Source organism: Capra hircus, chromosome 10, assembly GCF_001704415.2.
Source record: "Capra hircus breed San Clemente chromosome 10, ASM170441v1, whole genome shotgun sequence".
Classification (NCBI taxonomy): Eukaryota; Metazoa; Chordata; class Mammalia; order Artiodactyla; family Bovidae; genus Capra; species Capra hircus.
Genome location: NC_030817.1, coordinates 2,846,788 through 2,874,174, shown reverse-complemented (window position 1 = coordinate 2,874,174; position 27,387 = coordinate 2,846,788). Strand labels below are relative to the sequence as shown.

Here is a 27,387-nt window from a genome sequence, read left to right as displayed (position 1 = left end):
ACGCAACCCAGAAACAGACTCACAGATACAGAGAGCAAACTAGAGGCGACCTAAGGAGAGCGGGAAGCGGTGGGGCAGACGAGGGGCAGGAGATTAGAGATAAAAAATGCTTTGTACAAAATAGGTAAGGATATATTGAATAGCACAGGGGAAGTACAGCCATTATCTTAATAACTTTTAGTGGTATATAAGCTATAAAAAATGAATAACAGTGTTGTATACCTGAAAGTTATATAACGCTGTATATCAACTATAATTCAACAACAACAAAATGTTGTGGAATATAGCAGTACCTGCAGCACTCAAAACCTGTCAAGCTTTAAACAGAACCACTGTGACCTGTAGTGTGCCAAGCTGCAGTGGAAAGCGGTGAGTGCTCAGAACAGTCTCTGCCTCAACCCTGCCACGAGAGCACCAAAGCTGCCGTGGACAGTACGTGACTCAACAGGCAGGGCCGTGTCCAGAAGCCTCATCTGTGGACACTGGAATCTGAATTCCTCACTGCTCATGTTTTGTGAAATTTTATTCTTCCTTTGATATTTTCCAACTATTTAAATGACTAAAAACTATACTTAGTCATGGGCTGTACAAAAACAGGTGGTGGGCAGATGTGGCCCAAGGGTGCTAAGTCTGCGAACCTCTGCTCCTGAGTGTAGCCCAAGAGAGCAAGGCCGCTGTCTGCTGTGCCAAATACATTTGTGGCTAAACAGTCAAATCATGACACCATGCCTTATCCTGGAGGAGAAATGTGTGCACACTACTGGGCAATGTTTTCTTATCAGACTGTTGATTCCTACTATCTTAAATGAACTGAAACTGAGTTGAAAAAGCCTAAGCTATTATAATAACTAAAAACAACTGACATGCATTTGTTCATCTAAGAGGTTTGTAACTTCACAAAGTCATGGTCAAATTCAATAATAAAAAGTTATTTTCAAATCTTTAAATGTTCTGTTGATCTAACATATGCAATAATTTTGATGATTATATAAAAATAGTAACTGAAACATTTTTATTTCTAGGCAATAAAATTTACTGATTCATACTTAAGATCAAATTTTACCTTTATTCCTACCAGCTATATGACATTGGCAGGTTAATACCTACTATGGAGAGTTCTCGTGATGACTAAATAGGTATTACAAGTAAAGTGCTTATAACAATTCTGAGCATGCTAAGAAAGTCAAAATATATCAGTTTAAAAAAATTACTGTAGATTGGGCTCAGTATCATGACATTAAAATGATGTATTCTTGACTTTTAAAGAACGCAAAATAGTTCAGCCATCTTCTTACTCTATAAAAATGTAGGCTATCACTACTTAACAGTATGAGTGAAATAGAAAGTGATAGATCTCCTTACCTGACATGTCTGCTGAATCGCCTGCAATGGAAAAGTAGCAGAAAACAATGATCCAGAAACAGCATGAACACTATTTGCAAAATTCATAAAGACTCAACTGCCATAAGATGATTTTAGATAGTTTAAGTAGCTGTGTCATATATAAAATTAGGTAGAATTGAGTATACTGTAAGTGAAGCCACTAATTCCAATTATATATGCATATTAGTATTATATGCATATGACCTTTTCATCTTTAGATCAGTATTTTCTTTAGTGACTTACATGAAACTAGAAAAACATTTAAAACAGTCCTGATATGGTTTAGAAGTGATATGACTTTATTTCGGTTTACAGACGCCCTGCTAATAGATCCTTCGGGCTTTTATGTAGCTCTACTTGAAGGGAAGAATCGGATCTAAATCATCTGAAAGAAATGATGGTACAAGTTGGCATGTAACTCAAGGAAAGGAAGGCTCTTAATTCAGGCCACAAACTAACCCCTTTCTTATTTTTTTTAACTAAACATTTTCTGAGTAAAAGATTGCCAAAAAAGAAAATACGAAATTCATTGTAATTTACAGTAGAAACACTTATTAATAAAAATTTTAGAGTCAATAATCTTTAGCAAGAAAGAAAGCAGGAAACTTTAGAAACCTTTTTTAGCGAGACGATTGTTCTCTGCTTTATTAGAACTTTATGTCCCTGTGTGCTTCAGCTGTGTCCAGCTCTGGACCCCATGGACTGCAGCCCGCCAGGCGCCTCTGTCCATGGGATTTTCCAGGCAAGGATACTGGAGTGGGCTGCCATTTCCTTCTCCAGGGGGTCTCCCCGACCCAGGGACTGAACCCAGGTCTCTTATGTCTCCTGCATTGGCAGGCGGGTTCTTTATCACTAGCGCCACCTGGGAAGCCTATGAAATTATTGTTTCAAGGACATATTGATAATGTAGATGTATTGTGTCCTGACCTGGAATAAGAGAGAAAAGGCAATGAAGTACTTGGCTGTGCTGAGAAGACCAGTCAGGATAGACCACTTTTAAATTTGAACATGCTCTGATGACAACTAAATGATGACAGTCCTTGAAACTATGTCACATAAAGAACCGTTTAAAACTGAGGGTTTTGGTTTTGGAAAACAGGCTTATCCTGGAATATCTGTGGGTCTGGGGCAAATAAAGAGTACAGACAAAGACTTAACCATCACAGGTCTAAATATTCTAGGTGCCCCAAAATGAGGACTGGTGAATCACAATGAAAGAGAGACAGATTTCTGTTCTATATGAGGAAGCATTTTACAACAGAGCTTCCTAAGGAGAGGTTAGAACACTTACATATAAAACATTCCTTCAGGCCCACAATAGATAATTGTTTCTCCTAAATTCATAAAGTCAGAGAAACATTGATTGAAACAAGTAAAACGACGCAAAGGAACTATTCTCCAATGGTTTCTTAGGTCAACTTACAAAGGCAATAGAAATAAAAGCAAAAATAAACAAATGGGACCTAAGGAAATTTAGAAGCTTTTGCATAGCACAGGAAACCATAAATAAAATGAAAAGACAACCTACAGATTGGAAGAAAATATCTGCAAATAATTTGACCAACAGGGCTTAATTTCCAAAATATGCAAACAGCTCACAGAACTGAATGACAGAAAACAAACAACCCAATTAAAAATCGGAAGAAGACCTAAACATACTGTTCTCCAAAGAAGACATACTGTTCAACATCACAAATTATTAGAGAAATGCAAACCAATCACTTGATACAGGTCAGAACGGCTATCCTCAGAAAGTCTACAATTTTTTTCAAGGGTGTGGAGAAAAGAGAACCTTTCTACACTGTTAGATGTATGCATGTGTTAGTCCCTCAGTCGTGTCTGACTCTGCGACCCCATGGACTGGAGCCCACAAGACTCCTCTGTCCATGGGATGCTCCAGGCAAGAATACTGGAGTGGGCTGCCATTTCCTCCTCCAGAGGACACTGTTGCTAGGAATGTAAATTGGTGTAGCCACTATGGAAAACAGCATGCAATTCCTCAAGAAACTAAGAACAGAGTTGCCATATGACCTGGCAATCCCACTCCTGGGCATATATCCAGAGAAAACTCTACTTTGAAAAGATACATGCATCCTAATGTTCATAGCAGCACTATTTACAAGAGCCAAGACATGGAAGCAACCTAAATGTCCATCAGCAGATAAATGGTTAAAGAAAACGTGGTACATATATACACAACGGAATAATACTCAGCCTTAAAACAGAATGCAACAATGCCATCTGCAGCAGCACGGATGGACCCAGAGATTATCATACTAAGTGAGCAAGTCAAAAGGAGAAAAGACAGATTCCATATGACATCACACATATGTGGGATCCAAAACACAACTCAAATTAGCTCACTAATAAAACAGGAAGAGACTCACAGACATAGAAAACAAATTCATGGTTACCAAAGGAGAAAGGATACGGGGGAGGGAGAAACTGGAAGTCTGGGATTAGCAGATACAAACTACTATATATAAAACAGATAAACAACAAGGTCTTACTGTATACCACAGGGAACTATATTCAATATCCTGTGATAACCCGTAACAGAAAAGAACTACCCTGCTGTACATCAGAGTCTAACACATCATGTATCAACTATACATCAATAAAATGTAAATAACTAATAAATTCAAAGCTTAGAATATTGTGTATGTAACAGGTTAAGAACCGACCTTTCTTTTTAAAAGGAGAAAATTTTTACAGAAACAAAGATTAAAGGGTCTTTATGGCATAACTGCAGAACGAATAGATAACAGAGCACAACCTTCTAACTGATCGTGTTAAAGCCTAAATTATCTTCTTCAAGAAGAAAAAAAATGCCTGGAAAGTTGCCTTAGCCACTGAGGCTCACCGAAGCCCAACAACCCAATGGCTTCGACCATCCTTCCACACTACGCGCGGGCTGTGACGGCAGCGCTGATCAGTCTGCTGCTCCGCAGTGACCGTGGTCAGTCACTGGTAGGTCTGTCCTAAAGAGACCTGCCACCCGCTCACCATTTTGCTTGTGGAGGAGTTATGACTTTTGTCAAAATTTTCTAGAGTTGAAAGAAAATAGCAAGATAGGGGATTTCAAAACCAGTTGGCAAATCTGATCACCGCCAAAGGAGAGGGCGAAGGGCTCACCGACAGCATGGGCTCGGCTTCTCAGCTCTCCAGGGTGTCCCCGGAGGCAGAGGCTCTGCCCGCTCGTCAGTCACTTCTCAGCTCCTCTTTCTTACCACTCCCGCCTCAGACTCTTCCTTCCTGCTTTACATGCTATTAAATTAAAACTTTCTGCTGCTCAGAAATTTCTGCTAAACAATTAAATCCAACTATTTCAACCATCATAAAATACAATGCTCTTCATTCTGAACTGTCTGAACCAATACAGATAAGCAAAGTGAAAAAAAAAAAACCTGGAAGCAAATAATATGGTAAAACTGGATGCGTGCTTCACGCACAAATGCATTTCAAACAATACACAAAAGTGTTTCAGTCTCTTTCCCCTAGGATACTGAATTAATTTAAAGAAGACAACTACTTAATACTATTTCTTTTTAAAATACAGAAACATACCTACTTGGCCAGTTGCCACTATGTTGATAAATTTGGGGTGCTGATTTACAGTGAGGCACAGAATATCATCATTATGTTCCTGATAAAAACTCTGAGTCCCTATAAAAAAAGAATTTGAAAATTAAATTTGAAAACTTTAATGTGAAATAGTCAAATGCACTTTACTCAGAGTAATAAACTGCTGTGTTTAACTTCCTTGCTTATTTAACATTTATTTTTTGAGCACAGTATATATACTTCATCCTAAGGACGTAAACGTGACTGACAAATCCTTAACGTAGTGAACCCTGAAAGGCATAACCCATGTAAAACCAGGCTGGAGACATCAAGCGCCACAAGAGAGATAAAGATCAAAGCGCTATGGAAATATGCAGCGATCTGTTCTTCTTATGAACAGATGGCACTCCTGAACTGACACAACAGATTCTGGAAATGTGAATGCGGCTGGGGCAGGCATTTCAGGAAGAGGAATACTGGAAGCAAAGATACACAGGCAGGGAAGCCGTGGGTATGCATACAGATGGCTCGTTTGGCTGAAATACAGGGTAACAAAAAAGACAAGTGAGAAATATCATTGGACAGGCAAGTTTGAACTAGAATTACAGAGGATTTTGAAAACAAGCCTATTATTAAATTTTATATTTATTCTGTAGTCAGTGGGGAGGTACTGAAAGAATTCTGATCAAAGAAGTAATCTGATTCATCTTGTAGCAGCAACAGTGGAGAGGCCCTGGCAGACTGTGACTGCGCAGGAGGCAGGGAAGGGAGGCTCCTGCAAGCCAAACGGAGAGGCGGGGGGCGAGGCCAGGCTGGCAGACTGGGCCCAGGCTACAGGGCGCCATTGACACTAGGTCCTCCAAAGAGCAAAACAAAACCAAAGAAAACCATGTTTGAATAACATTTAATATAGCTAACATTACTTTTGAACTTCTCAAAGTAAAATGTGCTTCATATTTCCCAGGGCTGAGTTCAGTTAAAGGAATAAACCAATAATTATATGCGCTACTGACTAAATCAGTAGATCAGCTATCAGATGAGGACTTCCTGGACTATACGCACAGCAATGAACCCGCAGAACGGAGAGAGGCCACTGGGGCAGAGGCCTAGGCACCCCTCTACCCCAGCTCTCTACATTCCATCATTAGGGAGCTGAGTAACTAAAATCCAGGAAACTAAGGCAAATGACACGTATAAACATGGAAATGTGTTTACACTTCCATCCTTATGTAGTGTCTTTTCTTATCTTCTATATTCTCTGTGAAGGATAAGTGAAGCCTCAAAGAGGATTTTCTATTAATAAGAGGTATTTTGTAATGACCTAAAGTATTGAATAGAAAATTACCACTGATTTGTGTAATCTTGATGAATCTTTTTCTTAAGGAAACTAAAACAGATATACCATATTAATGATTAATACTGACCAGGGGTAGGGGATTATGACTCACATAATCCATTCTACCTAATTAGAGTGAAGCTACCAGAGGGAAAAAAAGCCAGAAATGTTTGTACTAAATAAACTGCATCTTCAATACAAACAGACAGACTATTTTGTTGGGCTCAAAATCACTGCAGATGGCAACTACAGCCATGAAATTAAAAGATGCTTGCTTCTTGGAAGGAAAGTTATGACCAACCTAGAAAGCATGTTAAAAAGCAGGGACATCACTTTGCTGACAAAGGTCCGTCTAGTCAAGGCTATGGTTTTTCCAGTAGTCATGTATGGATGTGAGAGTTGGACCATAAAGAAAGCTGAGTGCCGAACAACTGATGCTTTTGAACTGTGATGTCGCAGAAGACTCTTGAGAGTCCCTTGGACTGCAAGGAGGTCAAACCAGTCCATCCTAAAGGAGATCAGTCCTGAAAATTCACTGGAAGGACCGATGCTGAGTCTGAAACTCTAATACTTTGGCCACCTGATGCAAAGAGCTGACTCATTTGAAAAGACCCTGATGCTGGGAAAGATCAAAGGCGGGAGTAGAAGGGGATGACAGAGGATAAATTTGTTGGATGGCATCACTGACCCAATGGACATGAGTTTGAGCAAGTCCCAGGAGATGGTGAAGGACGGGAAGACTGGCGTGCTGTAGTCCATGGGGGGGTCACAAAGAGTCGGACACAACTGGGCAACTGAACAACATTCTGACTTTACGAAGTTTATAACTTTATGTAATAAAGCAATTCAAAATTAATAGAGTATTACAGTAGGATTATCACATCCTTGGTCATCAAATGATGCTTAGAGAACTTTTTCAACAATACAATCAGTTAAACAGACGTCAAGAAATATTTTCCCATCTCTTGGATCTAACAGGTATTATCAGTCAAGTCACAAGCAAGCAGCTTTCTTAGTTAACCTTTCTGGCTTTCCAAGCGCTCAGCATGAACTCTGCCGCTCCACCGCCAGTCCCGGCAATCACTCACCCGACATGTTCCTTTCAGTCACTAACTACCAGACAGCCACTTGCGAGGAAACCGAATAAAGTTTCCAACGTTTCTGCTGTGAAACACGCTTTCAGCACACAGTCATCCTTTGCTTCTAACCAAGATCTACAAGCTCTCTGCGCCATGAAGTCCTTCTATGCTGTGCTACACTCTCCTCAAGACTGTCAATTCCTTAAAATATTACTAGGAAGTTCTACAGTATGAAATATTCATATTCCAGATTCATGTATTTTAATTATTCATATGTTTAACAGAGTTTTAAGATGCTAAATAAAAAATTCTCAATTTTAAAAAGAGGGGAATGGAGAATTAGGGTTTCCTACCTGTAGCAACATTGTGAAGAATTCCAACAGATGCGGTGTGATAAATTATATCATCACCATCATTTAAATAATGAACATTATTCCTGCAGTCTCGGCCTCGATAGCCAAAAACAAGCTCCAACACAAGGTCCTAAAACAACGATAAAATCATTATACATTTGCTCATGTCTAAATGTTCACCAATACTTTGTTGTAAACAGTATGGTGGTCTTTAGTCAAAACGGAGGATGCACTTTTGATTTATAAATTTCAAGCACAAAACTAAGCTAGATGCGCCTCTCTATTTAAGCTTTTTTGAGCAGCTGAAACACACATTCCATACTTTTCTACGTAAACCTATAAAAATGAAAAGGGAAGCACACTGTCATCTGACTCCAAGGATTTTAGTTCTTAAGATTTCGTGTGTTAAACACTGAGATACTTTGTGTCCAAAAGAAAAATGTTTCAATTTGTGTTAACTGTTAGTCAAAAATATTTGATCTGTACATACGACTGAGGATAAATTAGGTCCAAGTGGTGTGCTTCCAAGGATCTAAAGAGTCTATCAGCTCCATACACTGAGCATGCCGTCCCTGATAACTCGTGCTCACGGTAATCCTGCTACTCCACGTGCCCATTCTCACTGACCGTGCGAGGCTGAGTGGGGCAGAAAGTACAACAATCACCTCCCACAGCTTTACACCTTGCTTTTGACCTCACTGAGCAGTCTGCTTAAGGACTTCCCTGTAGCTCAAATAGTAAAGAATCTGCCTGCGATACAGGAGACCAGGGTTTGATCCCTGGGTCGGGAAGATCCTCTGGAGAAGGGAATCCACTCCAGTATTCTTGCCTGGAGAATTCCAAGAACAGAGAAGTCTGGCGGGCTACAGTTCGTGGGGTTGCAAAGAGTCAAACATGACTGAGCGACTAACACACACCCAGCAGTCTGTTTGTTATTGCTGATACCGGGATTATGAAATTATGAAACATGGGAGAACTTTTCTCTTTTGCTCAATTATTGTGGAAAGTTTCTTTGCTTGGAAGCGAGGCCGTTATTAAACTTTACAGTGAATATCTCATGGGGCAAAAGTTCCTGATTTAGTATAAATATTAAATCTTTAACTTATAAGTTCGAACCACTAAGTACAGGACACTCTAAGGTCACTATGCTTCTATAAACCATAGATCATTCCATACATTTGCATTTAGAAGTTCTCTGAGATATGGTTGAATTCAGGGCATTATTCATAGAAAACTAAAAGACCAAAAAAAAAAAAAGGGAACAGAGGATGTCAATCCAAGCTCAGACTCGACAGTTAAGCAATCAATGTTTATAACTGAACAAAAAAGAATACTCGATACACTTATTTTCATAAAGAATAATGGTAAGATTTGGGTGTTCTACAGAAAGGAAACAGAATAAACCCTGGACACATTCTAAGGCACAAGTTAGCACCGGGGGGTGGATTGTCCTCACCTCTATGGGCCTCTTTTTCTTGCCGACGTTGTTGGTCTGGAGTTTTTCTGGCTGCGGTGGGGCCCTGCTCACCGGAGGCCTGAAGCAGAGAAGCGGGAGAGAGGAGGGGAAGCGTCACCCGGCGCCCTCACCCAGCTCCTCTCAGCCCTCCAGAGAGCAATGTCTGACACTCCACCCCAAGAGTGAACCCAATCTGTGTTTCTCACTAGACTCCACCCTCTATATCTTGGTATCTTCTAAGGCAGCAAGGTAGAAAGAAAATGTCAGAACTTCTATTCACTTTCCTTTAAATTTCTTTGATGTATGTTCCATAAATGCAACTAATACAACAGCACAAGGACAGATTGGTGATAAAAATATGCAAATGTTAGTTTTACAAACTCAAAAGCTTCTTGATGGGGTGCGTTATCAACAACAGCCTAGATTACTGCTCTAATGTAGCTATCTCAGTATCTTGCACATGGCAAGTACTCAATATATACTTCCTGAATTTTGAAAATATTTCTATACACCTCCCATACTGTTGGCGATGTAAATCACATCTGAGTTCAAACGTGTGCTCATCACCAGGGCCTCTGTGCCCTTTATCTTCTCCTCTGAAGTTCCTAGTGTGTCTATGGCAACACTGTCAGTTAGGTGCACAAGACATCTTACGGCGACTCTGTAAAAGGCTGTTACTATTGCCTCCAACGCCTCTTCCTTCCTTTTCACTATTTACCTCATATTTTGCAAACTTACACAGCAGCTCTCAAATCTATTCCTCTCCCTCTGTTTCTACCACTAAGCTCAGAATCTATTTATAATGTGTCATTAGGTATACGGAGCTCCCATTTTCAGCTATTTAAATGTGGCAACTCTTCCCTAAAAAAAGCCTTCTGTTTATTGTTGTTTTTTAAACTCACATCATTTAGTTTAAACTCAGATAGTCATTATTCAAATGTTTAATAAGCTGAACAGTGAATCTAAATCAATCATATATCACCTCACCCTTCAAATTTTAATATTGAATAACAACTAAATCTGAAAATGATACAAGTTAACTTTCCAGTCAAGAAAACTCTAACATTCTGGAATAAATTCACAAAATTAAAGGCATAACAATATATTTGCATTTTCAAAGTGATTTTCAAGGTACACACCTATAAAAAGTAAAGAAAGTGTCATGTCTTGAACATGTAGCAGACATGTGTGTTTTCGTATGTATGTGAGGCAGCATGCAGACGTACAGAGCCATGATGGGTGACATAAAAGCTCTGCACTTGCAACATTATATGAAGGACTTTTCAAATTATCACAAAAATTTTTGATTCCAAACCTTTTTCACATACTTTTAAAATGTCTATAAGTAATCGATAGAATTAACTTTATATTATTTAGTATTTTAAAATATTTCTGCTAAAATCATTTTAAAGTATGGGAGCAGCCTTGCCTTCTCCAAGTTCTTGACCTTTATTCAGTGTTATTGTCTGACAGCTTTAATAAGTGTATAATTTTTATCTCTAAATCCTGTATAACAATTAAGCATATTTTAATTTTTATAAAGATAATTTATATAGGATATATTATTGCTTAAAATTATACAACTTGGAAAATTATACAAATCAAATGCATTAAGTTTTAGTAAGGCAGTTACTTATATGTCATGAATCCAATTATTAAAGTGAAAAAGTCATGTCTGACTTTTGTGACTCCATGAACTGTAACCCATCAGGTATGAATCCAATTATTAAGATATAGTCATTTCAGGGATACTGATTTCAAAGGAGAAAAACATGGAAAGCTGTGAACAGAGGTAAAGGACACCAAGTAACACAGCTCATTAATGGTAAATATCAAAGATAATAACAAGACAAAATCAGGCCTCATGGACTAGAGCAAAGAGAGAAGGTTACCTGGAGCCTCTTTCCAGCAGCAGATAAAAAAGGGAAAAGATTACAACACAAATCTGAATTGAAAATAGTAGTAAACTATGTCTTGTAATAAAATACTTATACACATTTAATGCAGATAAACTATATGGTATATAGTAAAGGCCTACTGTTTTTATTTATTGCTGTAAATAAAAAAGGCTTAAATTATTCCATTAATGGCAGGGAAATCAGAAGAAAAAAGATGAAATGGAAAAGAATTCAACATGTTCTATGTTGTGTATAGCTTGCCACTCTTATTTTCCACAGTGCAAACTGAATTTCAAACAAAATATTTAAGCTGATTTAATGTTTATTAACTTAAAATGTTGGTAGCACTGCACTGCTATTAAGGACTGTCTAAGGAACCGAAGCTCCCCCTCCTCTGACTCCAGAGGGATTCCCAGTCAGCCAACGTAACCAAGCATGCAGAGGGAGTCTTGAGACCATGTGGTATTTGAGGCTGTTCCAACAAAGAGGTAACTATAAAAAATTCCCCATAGCAACATAATGGCTGAACAGAACTGGAAGGATCATAGCTGTTAATCTCATCCCCCCTCCCAATGAAACCAGAATTCTCTTACATGTCTAGAACATCCCTTCACAACCCTGATGACAAGTGGGCATTTACTAAATCCTACATGAACAACTGCTTGTAAGATGGCAATTATATCTCCACTTAGTTTTTCTTTTTTTTGGGAAACTAGTGATTCCAAAAATGATGAATTATTCTTTATGTGAAGTGGCCACCCAACTTTCCTTTATCCTGTGTTTCTTTCTAGTTCACTGTAAATTGTCAATGTTCCTTTAAAATGCAGAGCTCAGTCCCGAAGAAGCTATTCCAGGTCTGATGCTAGGTCTCAATGTTTTACTTCTGCTAAAATAGTGTAAGATTATGAGGGCCTTTTAAAGAAGTCACATCACACTCCAGACTCATATCTTTGCACACATCACCTCCTGCTTAAAACAGAGTGAATTCCTGCTATCTGCCGAAATAACTAAGGAGTACCTAACATTCGAAGCTCTGAACAATCTTTCTCAAATTTACTTGTTCATCTTATCTGTCAGCATTTTCCTGCTGGTGCCTTTTTTAACTTCCAAAACAGACGAGGCTTTTCCATCCTGTTCTGTTTCAGAAACTGTCTGAAGACACTTTTATTTACTAAAGGCAGCTATCAAACGACCCCAAACAGTCCTTTCTTGCACATATAATTTTATTAAACATGTAAATATCATTACTGCCCTATATTAATGACTACATTAACTATGACATGAAACTAACAGGTTTGCTATCAACTGGAAAAGTTTTCACTGAGAAATATGTGTGATTACTGTTTTTACAAGTCTTTGAAATTTAAGGAAAAACTAAAACTATTAGAGTACAGGCGTTTATGAAAAGTCATCTTGTAAAAACACTGATTATAAGGAAGACCCTTACAACAACGCTTACATATTGTATCTTCAAATGCAACTCTTTTGTAGGATTTGTTCTCTTTCATTTTCTAATTCTTTCTCAGCAAAACTAGTTCAGTGTTTTATAAGGAAAAAAATCAATACCTTAAAATACCACAAAGACCAAAACAGAAGAATAAATTTTTGAGTAAAATATTTTCTTAAATAAAATAACTTACCTTACTACTCCCTGCCTTCAAAAGAAGCAAGAGAAAAAAGGAGATAAACAGATATGAAAATTGATGGTGAATAAAATATATCAGTTTAGTAGGCAGAATAAAGGTAACATGTCAATAAAATTCTAAGGAAATACAACAGTGCCTAAATTTTATGTCACATTGTTCTGATTTATTAAAAAATATTGGAAATTTGATTGACAAGTAACTACTTTAAATACATTAACACTTGTCATAAAAATACTTAAACAGAAAAAGAAAAACATAAAATTATTAATGTCACTTAGGAAAAAAGAATCCACAAAAAAATCAACTAAATAAAGTCAAATTGTCATCAGAAATATTTTCCTTTTAAGTAGACATTTGACAAACATTTTATTTGTTTAAAAAATGTTTTGTATTTGATGATGATATATTTTATTTAAAACTGAAGACAATTATGTATACAGACCATTTAACCTCTTCACAAAAGTGAAAGTTGATGGAAAAAAACCTTCATTTTTATCTCCTTTGATTCTTGCATTTGATGAAAATGAGGCCTCCTAACTATGAATCACAATACTGACTTTTCTGCCTTGGCATTTTCAGGAGAATTTAGTAGAGCTGAATTATAAAATAATTTGAGAACAAAATGCAAAATAAATAAATAATTTTGAGAATGCAAGTTAACAGCAAAGATTACAATTATGACAGTGTCAACCATTCTTTGTGAGCAGTAAGATATTTCTGTCAGAACTTGGGTCACTTCCACAATCAAGGAGGAAATTTAAGTGTTTTACCACGAGGGACGGTCTACAGATTAAAATTAGGTCACATTTTCTGACATACTTCATTTATCTGATAAATGATAATATTTTCTTTAAAAATCAATGTAATAAATGAAAAAAGATTAATGAGAATATCTAGAGTTTCTTCTTCCCTATATTATATTTTTCATTACCTGTGAGATATAATTTCTTTTAGGGAATATTAAGTACTATACTGAAAATATTCTAATTATGAACATCCACATTTACATACTGATACAGCTCTAATTAATAAATATACAGGTAGTATTTATTACTCTGTGGATATTTAATTTCAGTACTAAAAGAAAAAGCTCTTAGGGAGTTCCCTGGAGTCCAGCTGTTAGGACTCAGCGCTTTTACTGCTGTGGTCCTGGGTTCAATTCCTGGTTGGGGAACAAAGGTCTCGCAAGTAGTGTGACGTGGCCTAAATTACAGTAAAAAAAAATTTTTTTTAAAGGAAGTGTGTCAGTATTAACCAGATATCTCCTTAGGTTACTTTGTATTTTAGTCCAAGAAAGGGGTGGTGAAGAATTACTACCTAAATTCTTTATATACATTATTTCATTTCATGAAATACTCCATAAATTGTGGATTATAATGTTTTTTTTTTTACCTCTGAGGAAACTGAGGCTCAGAGAGAATGAAAAGTTTCTCAAGGTCATACAACTGGCAAACAATAAAATGAGTATTTTAACCCATTTGCATGCTAAGTTGCTTCAGTTGTGTCCAACTCCGTGCAACCCCACGGACTGCAGCCTGCCAGGCTCCTCTGTCCATGCGATTCTCCAGGCCAGAATACTAGAGTGGGTTGCCATGCCTTCCTCCAGGCAATCTTCCTGACCCGGGGACCGAACCTGTGTCTGCCTGCATTGGCAGGTGGGTTCTTTACCATTGGCATCACCTGGGATCTTATTCCAAAAACCATGCCCTTTGAACTGTCTTCAAAGTCAGAGTCAAGTCACCTCAACCTTGAATACCGTGCAAGTATTTAGATCATGGTATGTTCGGCATTAAAAGAAACATGCCTCTGCTTTAATATTCTGCCCCTCTCATGCCCTTATGGCTTCGCTCATAGCTCAGTGGGTAAAGAGTCCACCTGCAGTGCAGGAGACCAGGGTTCAATCCCTGGGTCGGGAAGATCCCTTGGAGAAGGAAATGGCAACTCACTGCAGTAATCTTGCCTGGAGAATCCCACGGACAGAGGAGCCTGGTGGGCTACAGTCCGTGGGTCACAAAGAGTCGGATACAACTCACACCACCAAACAGACCATCGTGTCTCCCGCCTTTTAAGTGACTCTATGCGGTTCACTGATCCACAAGCCCCTTCACTGTTTTCTATCTTCTCTAACGATTTTAAAAACGTCAGGCTCACAATTTCTCTCTCGATCTGTCACTACACTAAGATACTTGTTAAATGAAGTTCTCTTTCCTCATAGACTGCAGTGCACACAGCCTTATTTTGATTTGCTGATTCTTGACAAAGACCAATAATTCCCAGAGACAAGCTATACTTCAACTTGCCTTTCTGGAAAAAAATTAAAATAATGACTTTCTATCCTTGATCAAATGCACATGGATAAAAGGGACTTTTCAAAACTTAAGCATCTCTCTGGTTCATGTGCTTCCTAAAACATACTAGGTTCAGTTTGTATTATTTCTTGAAACCCTATTACATATATTTATAAAAGTTAGCAAGTAAGATTCCTTTAATCATACAGACTTTATATATAGCATCATTCCCTAAGCTACTTGCAAAGGACAGCGTCATTACCAAAAAGTATTTAAGGACAAACATGGTTTCTAAGTGAAGGTGGGGACTGTAAAATGCAAGAGTACCACCGCTACTTACTTTCTGCAAAAAATTAATTCAGTTAAACTGGTATCTTTTTCTTCATCTAGTTTTAAATTTGATTATTACCTCTCATCAGTTGAGGGTTCTTTTTGTTGCAAATGAGGCTTGATTCCAAACATTGGGCGAATATTTGTTGATAAGGCTCTGATGGTGTAACTGATTTCATTCTCCCTTGTGACATCACTGTCATAGCCTAACATAAAAATATAAGAATTATTCTCTATGTTATAGCTGAGGATCTCAATTATGATCTTAAAAATAGGATACAAGGATGTTAAACAATATGAAATAAGTTAAATACATCGTGTTATAGTCAAATTATGAAATAACAAACAGCCAGTAAAAATGATGCAGAAGAATATTCAGTGATAAAGAATTCTGATTAAGTGATAATAGCAAGCTACAAAAAAAAACCCACCTCAATATGATGCCATTTTTGTTTTTTTTTAAAAAAAGATAATGTATATAAATACACATACCCCTATGGGTAACATCCCAAATGTTAACAGAAGTTACCTCTCTGAGTATTCAAATTATGGATGCTGTGTTCATTTTTTTATTGCAAAATGTACTTTCTAACTTTTCTACAATGAGTGGGTATTACTAGTATAATAGGAAGAAAACAAAATTATTTTAAAGTATGAGGTTCAATACTATGATTTTATTTTAATAGTACTTCTTTAAAGTATGATTATCACACATTGCTAAATGAAGAATAAGTCATCAGTATATGCCAACCTGTTATTTTTAGAGTCACAAAAAAAATTCTGGTGGTAAACAGACCAAAAAGACTGAAACGATAATTATTCAAGCATTATTATTACTTATTAAACCTCCACAGTTTAAATCAGTTGTGCTAAATTTTTTCTATGTTTTTGTTAAAATATCTTAAAATGACATACCCCCATCTTCTTCAGAATCTATATCAGATTCTTCGCTATCACAAGGTCTTTTTTCTCGATAGCCCTCCATTTCATTTGTCCAAACCATTAAAGACATATCTGCGCCTCCTAAGGTGACCAACATGCTGTCATCGTAAGTCCAGCGAACATTTGTGACATGTGTACTATGGGCCACGTACCTCTTAAACTTTCCAAATTTTCCCTAAAAATTGAAAAAAATTCAAATTTCTGAGAAATTTTATTACTTGAAAAGTTTCTATAATTTTGAACTTCTTTCTTAATCTTTGATTGGAAATTAATCATTGCAAAGGCACTTTGTTTAAAAAAAAGAGAGAAAATAACTTAGTGAGGACAGGATACACTAGTAGCTTTGCACACTGCTAGTACTATGGGCATAACTCTTTTGGAAATCAACTTGGTATTTTACATTGAAAAGTATGAAAATGCTGACCTTTGTCTCACCATCCCTTTTTAAGAGTATATGCTAAGGAGACCTTATCTACACAAAAAACATTTGCCATAGTACTGACTTACAGCAGTGAAACATTTCAAACACCGTAAATATTCAATATAGTAATAGTTAATTATGGTGGATATCTTTTAAAAAACAATGGCTATGCACACATATTACTGTTGGAAAGAAACAATAACTGGGAAAATCAGGATACGAATGCCTATGTACATACAGCACTGGCATATTAAAAAAAGCAATCAGCAAACGTTTCAGTGTATATCCATGTAAATATCTTTCATTGTGATTCATTAGTGCTTTTGATTATAAGCAGATGTTACGCACAGTAATGTATTCTTCTTTTAAATATAAGGGAAAATCCAAGATACTGGTAACTTCTAAGTCTAGAACATTAGCATTACTGGATTACATAGGTGAATTTCAGATTAACATGTCATAAGCAGGTCTTATAGTGATATCTTTTCAAGGGTGTTAAAAGAAGAAATGTTTTAATAAACACGTTCAGTCGCTCAGTTGTGTCCGACTTTGCAACCCCATGGACTGTGGCCTGCCAGGCAAGTATACTGGAGTGGGTTGCAATTTCCTTCTCCAGGGAAACAAAACATAGTAAGTAATAGTTAAATCAGTGGATTCTCTGGAAACGAGGAATCAATAAAATCAGCTGAAATCGAAGAGAAATCTGTCATGAAAACACCAGAAGAAGATCGTTTCCTACGATTTTGTGGTTCTTGCTACAGTAAGGAGAAGAAGAAATCTGTGGACCAACATTCTAGAACGTATTCTTAGGGCTTCTGTACCATCTAGGATACGGAGAGTGAAGATTTTTACTACCAAATGTTTTATTGGAGCACATTCTTATTAAATAAGGTACTACAACTTCAGTATATCTAAAACAAGGACTCGTGAAATATTTTCTTGGGTACCTGAGTTCTCTACGGGAATTCTTAAAACTTCTGGTTTCATTTCAATGTTGAAATGAATTAATTAAGACCATCATGCACTGAATATCATGATTTCAGTGCCATATTTCATACTTATATTTATGTTCATGTTGGTGCTAGATTATAACATTCATCTGAATTTGTGACAAGTAAGTATGTATCTATACTTGATTTCATGAATTAATTTTATTTTTGTGCTAAGTGAAAGCCTAATGTTTCCCAGTAGTCTGAACAGAAAGTGAAGTCGCTCAGTTGTGTCCGACTCTTTGCAACCCGTGGACTGTAGCCCACCAAGCTCCTCCGTCCATGGGATTCTCCAGGCAAGAATACTGGAGTGGGCTGCCATTTCCTTCTCTAGGAGTTTGAACAGAAGAAAGCAGTAAAAGGATTTAGTCATCACACAGCACACAGTTAATGTGGCCATGTACATTTCAAAGAATCTCTACAGTTTGGTTTTATAAAAATGGCATTATTCATCACATTAAACCAATGTTGTTTACTTTGATTTTAGAGGTATTATAATTTATAGTGCTTTATATTTAATCAGCGGAGAAGGCAGTGGCACCCACTCCAGTGCTCTTGTCTCTCCCGAGGGCAGAGGAGCCTGGTGGGCTGCAGTCCATGGGGTCGCGAAGAGTCAGACATGACTGAGCGACTGACTTCACGTTCACTTTTCACTTTCATGCGCTGGAGAAGGAAATGGCAACCCACTCCAGTGTTCTTGCCTGGAGAATCCCAGGGACCGGGAGCCTGGTGGGCTGCCGTCTATGGGGTTGCACAGAGTTGGACACAACTGAAGTGACTTAGCAGTAGCAGTACCAGTATATTTAATCAGAACATTTTAAATGTTAAAGTTGTAAATATCAAGAGTTTGTATTTAGTGTTAATGATATATATTTTATCAAAAGAATACTAAAATTATTTAATATTAGGACTAAAAGAATGATTCTTCTAAAAGGAATATTTATACTACTTAATACTCAGAAACCATACAATATAATATATAACTTAAGATATGGGATCATAAATTATAATACTACTTCTAGATAAAAGCTATATACATGATGTCAAGAACAGGAAGTAAATTATGAACCTTTCATATTACAACATCATGTATTCCATATGTGATATTCATATTACAACAGTGAAATGCTATGAAAGGGCATTACCTTAACCATTTTTATAGTTATGATCATTAGGAGAATTAAAGAAAAACACATACTTTAGCAGGATATCTAAATAACTTCACAAATCCCAAATCATCCCCAGTAGCTAGGACTGTTCTGTCACTGGTGAGGGAAGAGGCAGTTACGTCCGTGACTTCTCCAGTTACTGGCCAAATCCCCTCGCAGCATAAACCAAGCACACTTGTCCATGATGCCCAGCCAATTTTTTCTGCCTAAAACATAGAAAAAGACTGCTGTAAGTTTATAATCTCTCACTCTACAACATTAACAACAAACAATTGAATATTCTTCTTTGTAATTAATTATAGATCTCACAAGTAAAATTAAAAGTTTCATAAAAACAGTGAAACAAATTATTAGTTGCTCTGGTTTTGTAGCTTGCCAAGTCCACTAGTTCCTGCAGAAAAATTTTAACATAACATCATTCACGATTTATTTATTCACTATGTATTCTAGATGCTGAACATACAGTGACAATATTAATAAATAGGACTTTTTCTGCTCTTAGAATATCAGAAACGGATTCTTTCATTTCATGTCTAAATTTCTACTAGTACTTTATAAGCATGTTTTCTAATTAATCATTATTGGAAATTAAGAATTTGACTTACAATCCCTCTCCTTACTAAGCCACTTTCAAATTAAATTTAGTTTCTCTTCCTTGGCCATGTCAAAAAGTTTTGCTAATAATGTCAGTCACAAAACCACACACATTTTTTTTCTTTTTTTCCTTGAATAGAAATTTGCCAATGAGCATCTTAGGCACACGGGCTCCAAAAGGCCTGACAGAGACGCAGGAATCCAGTCTTAGATGGCACGCCTTTCACATGCCGCATGCTTCTTGTCTTTTAAGGAAAGCAATTAGAGAAGAGCTAGCCATACAAGTAAGCAATTTATCCTTTTTCTTAACAGAGCATATATTCCTGCACCCAGACAGGCATCTGCCTTCTAACCACTATTAGTCACATCAGCATTACAAGCACTACTATCTTCCTACCTCTCCACTGGGAATGGTCTGTTTTTTCCCTCTGGGAGCTTCAAAGAATAATTGTTCTTTAGCACCAGTGTTGACCTGTAAAAGCTTTCCTTAAAAAAATTAAAAAATATACACATATATAAAATATAAATACGTACACAGTTAGTATGATGTTTAACTTTTTTGGGAAAAATTTAGCCTTAACATAAAACCATTTTCCTTTGCAGTCAACCATAATAAAGTAATAAATATATAATAAAGTAATTAAATTCCTAAATGGCTTAATTTGTCTGTGTGTGTGTGTGTGTGTGTGCGCGCGCGCGCACGCGCTTCCCAGGTGGCTCAGCAGTAAAGAATCTGCCTGCCAATGCAGGAGATGTAAAGAGATATGGGTTCAGTCCCTGGGTGGGGAAGATCCCCTGGAGGAGGAAGTAGCAACCCACTCCAGTATTCTTGCCTGGAAAATCCCACAGACAGTGGTGCCTGGTAGGCTGCAGTCCACAGGGTTGCAAAAAGTCTGACACAAATGAGTGAGCATGCACGTATGTGTGAATAAGCTATTTCTGTCATTATGCATATAAAAATCCTAGAAATAAAATTTTGAAGTATCTTTTAAAACAGGAAAAGGAGTATGTCAAGGCTGTATATTGTCATCCTGCTTATTTAACTTATATGTAGAGTACATTATGAGAAACACTGGGCTGGAGGAAGCACAAGCTGGAATCAAGATTGCCGGGAAAAATATCAATAACCTCAGATATGCAGATGACACCACCCTTATGGCAGAAAGTGAAGAGTGAAGAAGAACTAAAGAGCCTCTTGATGAAAGTGAAAGAGGAGAGTGAAAAAGTTGGCTTAAAGCTCAACATTCAGAAAACGAAGATCATCACATCCGGTCCCATCACTTCATGACAAATAGATGGGGAAACAGTGGAAACAGTGGCTGACTTTATTTTTCTGGGCTCCAAAATGACTGCAGATGGTGATTGCAGCCATGAAATTAAAAGACCCTTACTCCTTGGAAAGAAAGTTATGACCAACCTAGATAGCATATTGAAAAGCAGAGACATTACTTTGTCAACAAAGGTCCATCTAGTCAAGGCTGTGAGAGCTGGACTATAAAGAAAGCTGAGCATCGAAGAATTGATGCTTTTGAATTGTGGTGTTAGAGAAGACTCTTGAGAGTCCCTTGGACTGCAAGGAGATCCAACCTATCCATCCTTAAGGAAATCAGTCCTGAATATTCATTGGAAGGCCTGATGCTGAAGCTGAAATTCCAATACTTTGGCCACCTGATGCGAAGAACTGACTCATTTTGAAAAGACCCTGATGCTGGGAAAGATTGAGGGCAGGAGGAGAAGGGGACAACAGAGGATGAGATGGTTGGATGGCATCACTGACTCAATGGACATGGGTTTGAGTGGACTCCTGGAGTTGATGATGGACAGGGAGGCCTGGTGTGCTGCGGTTCATGGGGTCGCAGAGTCGGACACGACTGAGTGACAGAACTGAACTGAACTTTTAAAATATATATTTTAACGGTATTTGGAAAAACTAATTTACAATACCATATTTATAGAGGTGACTATCTGAAACAACAACCCCTCAAAATGGAGCATTTAAAATATTAACCTTTATCCAAATTATTAACACTGACATATGCCACACATTCTGCTAAAAAACAAAGATATTAATTAAATCCTGTATGTTAAACAACTATGATAATGTTAGGGAATGTATTTTATTGAATGCTGGGGAAATTACATTAACATTAGGAATTCCCTAGTGGTCTAGGGGCTACGACTCCGGGCTTTCACGGCTGTGGCCTGGGCTGAGTCCCTGATCAGGGAACTGAGAGCCCACAAGCTGCAGAGCACAGCCAAAACACAAAGAAAAAGGTCAAACACTGCTCTCAAGAAAACCCTAATTAACAGAACTATTTTCTAAAATTTCAGTGACCATTTATATCAAACTTATCTGGCAAAAACTAGGACAAATGACTAAAAAAGAATAATATTAAAATTACTTTACAAATTAAGAATCTATCACTTACTGTACTATCATGTGAATTATATTAGACGAGGTATTGAAAAGTCTAAACTCCCAGCATTCATCTTTAGATATGAAATAAAGTAGTGAAAATCATTTTGAGAATAATGTTTGTTTTTCACAGTGCTTTTGAATTCATCTGTCTGATTATCTGTCTCTTTAAAGTAGCTGTACTAAATCAAATGAAACTTTATCAAATAGTAAGTTACTGAAACTCTTACCTCTGATATCCCAGTCAACATGGGTTATGTAGCTGGTAGCGCCCTTGCATACTCCTACTCGTTTACTGCTCATGACGTTGTATATATCTATAAAGCTGTCATGCGATGCTACAGCAAGATATTTCCCAGAACCTATAATAGAAACATATTTGCTTGAAATTTTCTGCAGTTAGAACTATTTTTTATACTGTACAACTAGAGTTAATTTTCTTAATTTTTTTGGAGGAACTTTAGGTGTTTTGCATGTTATAAAAAGACAGATGAGTCAAGCAATTAATGGTAATATTTTTCATGTATAATTAAACAATGAAATAAAATTTTAATGTAGTGAGGTAGTGTGATGTAAAGAAAATGTCAAAAGTTATACACAAAGTAATTTTGATATTCTTTGCATTGAACAAACTTTAAATTTAGGAAAAAATACAAGTAAGCTAACATAAATAAATTCTGCCCTAACATTAGCAATTCTATAGTAGGTTTTGTCGTTAGTAATGAATACATGGAAACTGATAAAGCAAAATTAATGTAATTTCAAAAGCATTAGGAATATAATGAAAACAGTTATCTAATCCCTTTTATGTTACAAATGAGGAAAAGGAAGCTCAAAGAAATGCCTTGGCCCAAGTCACACAGCAACTTCAGTGACAGAGCTGGCCCTAAGCCAGGTATTTTGCCACTGATCTAAATACAGGGCTTTCCCCTCTCACTATACTGCCTCTTCTAGTAAAAACTGAAACTCTGAGATAAAATAACAGTAAATAAAAATTCACACAGTGATATATTGTCATACTCAAATTAGTAATCAAATATGATTCCAATGAGATCTTACCTGGTGAAAATCGAATATCTGAAATAACATCTTTTCTGTGGTGAAAAGATACAAGATCTTCTAGAGTATCTGCATTCGCCATTAAGAAACTTCCATCATTGAGACCTACAGCTAAAGCTTTACCATCAGGAGAAAAACAGCAACACCTCCCACCTAAAAAATAAAGAAAGCATGTATCGGGATTTTCCTCTATTAAAAAAAGTACATGCTTAAGAAAACTTTGATTTCACAGAGGAGGAGTCCTATGTTTGTTATAGCTTCAAATCAATATTAGAAATAAAGATGCAGATAATGAAGTTTTTTTATTGAGAACAATGGTACAGAATTCCAAGCATTAATTAAGACAAACCATTCCTTTTCTGAATGCAGGAAAAGTGTGTACTGATAGTGACCTTGAAAGAAACTAAGCTGATGAAAAGGATGAGAGATTTTAACTAACATAAAAAGCCAATGATATAATATATGTAGAAATTTTGTTGTTTCTGTTAGGGGAGTTTGCTACCTTTGCAGTTTCTATCCAATAAATAAGACATTTAAGAAATAAGGTCATCTTTATAAAAATTATTTCAAATTTTAAAAACCTGACAATAGGCAATTATTAGTTTAAGCCAGGAAGATTTACACACATTTCAAAACTATACATGAAGAAATAATATTAATATTATTAATTAAAAAAATAAGGGTTAATGCTGAACTGGCAAACACAAAAAATGGGCTTAACCCAACAGCGAAGGATGTAGCAGGCATACTCATATCCCTACGGCTTTTGAAGTCTTGCATAAACTCTGGAATGGGACAGATAAGGAACAGCTGTTACAGAATGAAAAGTTATAGAATGAATCAAGAATAAGCAGTCACTTTTATCAAGCATACATTAGAAATCTAGGATGTGATTTCTGATATTTAACAGTCCAGAGATGATGGTGACCTGAAGCAGAGCAGCAGCAGTGGAAGAAGTGGAAAATGGTGGGATTTGTATACCTTTTGAAGAAAGAGATGGCAGGACCTTGGCCAACTGGGAGTAAAGCAGGAAAAAAGAGAGAAAAGTAGAGGCTATGTCTTTTGTTTGAATGATGATGTTATTTGCTGAGACAGGAAACACTAGGGGAGGTGTGAGTGTTTGGTTTTGTGCCCTTAAGAATGCCTGTGAGAAATTCAAATGAAGACAAGGAGGCATCTTATTATATTAACACCTCTCTGGAGCTCAAGGGAGAATATAGGGCAGAGATGTATCATACGTAAAGGAGGTGGCAGTTACAGCCGTGAGACTGGAAAAGGGCTGTTACTCATTTACTGCCTCTCACCTCCAAATCTGCCCTTATTCTTCCTGCTCTCTGATTACTGGGGGCTTCCCAGGTCGCTCAGTGGGTAAACAATCTGCCTGCAATGTAGGAAACAGAGGAGATATGGGTTCGATCCCTGGGTTGGGAAGCTCCCCTGGAGAAGAAAGCACGGCAACCCTCCTCCCTCCCCGCTCCCCGCCAGCATTCTTCCCTGGAGAACTCCGTAGATAAGAGTAGGTTGGTGGCCTACAGCCCATGGGGTCACAGAGACAGCTGAAGCGACTAGGCTTGCACACACTGATGGCTGGGGCTGGACCCTACAGATGTCTTTCCTTTGCTGGCAGAGGGTGCTGGAGGGAAGGCCAAAGAAGAAGGAAGACCCTTTTCTTCCTTCTGATATGCTGTAACCAGAGGATTAATGAGGGGACAGGAGCTGGGGGTAGTGGGGTTTCTCTGCCTTCATAGCAGAAGATCTTGATCAGCCCACGGGCAAGTTTCTTTTCTACTGGCAGGCAGTATGTTCCTGAGGCACCTATACCTTTTCCAAAGAGATCTGAATCTCCGCCCCAGGGGAAGAGGGGAGGGTCCACCCTTTAAGTTTTATTCCTTGATCACTGTCCACTAGCTGCAGAAAGCAGCTGCTACTTCCCCTTAGAATCCTCTTTTACATCTTTCAGTAGTTAAATCACCTCTCATTAGCTAACACTCCATATTAAAACTTCCCTGTTCAAATTACTGGGGTGGTTTCTGTCTATGATTGATACAGAACAGTACTAAAGTGGTCAAAGGAGGCATACTGTTAAAGACAAGATTTGTGGAATTGGTTCAGTCATGGCTTTGGGCTTCAGCGTAGTGCTGGGTCCCTGCCAATGGGAAATGGGATGCGAGCCAGCCAGGGTGTGCGCTGGCATAGCAACGGACTAAGCTGCGCCCTGTGGCGGGCTGAAGTATCCACTGCAGCAAGTGCCTGGGGAGTCCAAGAAGCTGCTGCCCTTCACCATGACAACAATGATGCTGGCCACGAGCTCTGCACTGTGCAGAAGATTACACTGAATGCGCACAGAGTTGACAGAATGGAATAACAAGCCCAGGTCCTTTAAACTCTCAGCGTGAGTCATGGTCTGAGTAGAGACAGCTTCCGTGACAAACCTAGATGAATTTCTGACAGGGCTGATACTGCCGAAAATTTACAATGTTAACTGAATTCACAGACTTGCCAAGTTTTCTTGCGTGAAAGTGAGGGCACTGATTGGGAAAAGAACTCTTCACCGTGGACCGGGAGCTCCTGGCTGGACTTCGACAAAACTGAGTCTTGATCTTCTAAGCTGTTTGGAGTTTCACTGGCCGGTGCAGAGAGCTTCCTCTCCTGGAAGACTCACCTTTTGAAACAGGTGCTTGCAGAGGACGTTTAACCTCCTGAAAAACGATCACCATCATTCCTTTGCTGTCACTAGACCCCTAACTTGGATCAAATCTCAGCAAGCTCTAAGGCAAAGGTTGGCAAACTTCTTAAAGGACCAGAGAATAAATATTTTCAGCTTTGCAGACCACAGCAGCTCTGTCACAACTACTGAACTCTGCTACTGCAGTGCAACAGCACACCGAGACAACACATAAAGAAACGGGCATGGCTGTGTTCTGATAACGCCTGATTTACAAGCTCAGGAAGTGGACTGGACCGGATGCATGGGCTCACCTCTGACACAGAGGAAGGAGTCCAGAACCCCAGGGAGGGAAGGATACTGGGGAAGATCTCTCATAGGCAACCTGCATACCCTCCCACCAGTCACAGGTCCCCTGAAGAAGTCCAGAAACTAGTCCCTTCATGAAAGCACTGAGAGATACAGTCATTAAGGGCAGCGTCTGCATCACTGGAAAGCTGTGTGTCCCCTGCCTAGAGGTCAGGAAGTGGAAATGTCACCACAGGCTCCCTGATGGAAAAGATACTCCTGGAGAAGCAGATGCCAAGCAGCAGTGCTCAATCAACAAAAACAAGGTATGTTCTTTCACCAAAAAGAGCAGGAGGGATGTACTACTAATCACAATATTTTGGCTTGTGGAAATTTCTGTTGGTGGTTAATTAGTCACAGGGTCTCCAGAAATGAAATAAATAAGTTACTAGATTAGTGTTTGATCTACATAATAGGAAAAACTCCAGACCTGGTGGCCAAAACCCCCGACTTAAATCATCACAGTGGAGAGTCAGACTCCCAACAACTTTTCAGACCTAAGCAAATTCATATACTCAGAGCCCCTTCACTGAAGGGAAGGCCAAGTCCCAGTGAGGAAGAACTATGAGGCACGGTCACAGGTATGTAGGTGTGTAACATAAACCTTCCTCCAAGGTTCTGTGGCCACTTAGTAGAATGACTGTGAACTGAAGAGAAGGAAAGACCCAAACTTCTAGGAATTACTAGACATGGGCTCCGCGGTGACACTACTTCTCAAGAGCAGAAAAAGCTGCTGGTGTACAAGCAGTAAAAGTGGGGCCTTAAGGTGATCATGCGATAGATGGAGTCTAAGTCCAATTCCAAATCACAGTGGGCCCCGTCCAATTCCTGAAGGGGAACAGATACACTTGGCAACTTGTAGAATGCTCTACGCTGGCTCTGTGGACCCAAGGGGTAAGGAAGAACTAAATGAAAACCCTTGGAAATTTCTCTGTCTACTAAGACAATAAATGGAAATAAAACCGCAAGCCTGAGAACCACAATCAGTGATATTATCTAGGACATGAAATGTGCAGGAATAATAATTCCTATCATACTGTCATTGCTTGTTTGGCCTGTGCTGAAGTAAGATGGATTTAGCTAATAACTCTGGATAATAAATTTAATCAGGAGATGATTTCAACTGAAGCTACTCTTCCAGATCTTTACTAGAACAAATGAACACAGTCCCTAGCATTTTACAAGCAGCTAATGCCCTGGCCAATATGCCCTTTTATCTCCATACCAATTGTAAAGCCCACTAGAAGCAGTTTGCTTTTACCTGGCTTGCATCTGTGGACACCTTGAAATCTTTGCCTCAGGGCTATTTCAACTCTCCTGTTCTTTGCCATAATAGAGTCCACAGAGATCCTTATCATCTTGACACTCCATAAAACATCTCAGTGGTCCACTACATTGATGATATTACGCTGAACGGATCTGGGGAGCAGGAAGCAACAAGTACTTTAGAC

The 27,387-nt window shown here is 38.1% G+C and overlaps 1 protein-coding gene across 12 annotated transcripts in view; it reads right to left on the bottom strand.

Annotated features, from left to right (window-relative positions):
* EML5 (echinoderm microtubule associated protein like 5) overlaps positions 1-27,387 on the bottom strand; it is a 154,599-nt gene that overhangs the window by 27,065 nt on the left and 100,147 nt on the right. For 7 of the 12 annotated variants that reach the window (XM_018053859.1, XM_018053860.1, XM_018053865.1 and 4 more), the window contains exons 22-33: positions 22,924-23,076; positions 22,095-22,226; positions 19,846-19,934; positions 18,884-19,060; positions 16,249-16,450; positions 15,413-15,539; positions 12,710-12,724; positions 11,064-11,072; positions 9,172-9,250; positions 7,716-7,845; positions 4,951-5,049; positions 1,363-1,383 (exon numbers count right to left, since the gene is read on the bottom strand). In XM_018053859.1, coding sequence (XP_017909348.1) covers positions 1,363-1,383; positions 4,951-5,049; positions 7,716-7,845; positions 9,172-9,250; positions 11,064-11,072; positions 12,710-12,724; positions 15,413-15,539; positions 16,249-16,450; positions 18,884-19,060; positions 19,846-19,934; positions 22,095-22,226; positions 22,924-23,076 — 1,233 coding nt within the window. The remainder of the gene's footprint in view (positions 1-1,362; positions 1,384-4,950; positions 5,050-7,715; positions 7,846-9,171; positions 9,251-11,063; positions 11,073-12,709; positions 12,725-15,412; positions 15,540-16,248; positions 16,451-18,883; positions 19,061-19,845; positions 19,935-22,094; positions 22,227-22,923; positions 23,077-27,387) is intronic. The other 5 variants (XM_018053862.1, XM_018053863.1, XM_018053861.1 and 2 more) reach the window with 4 other exon arrangements.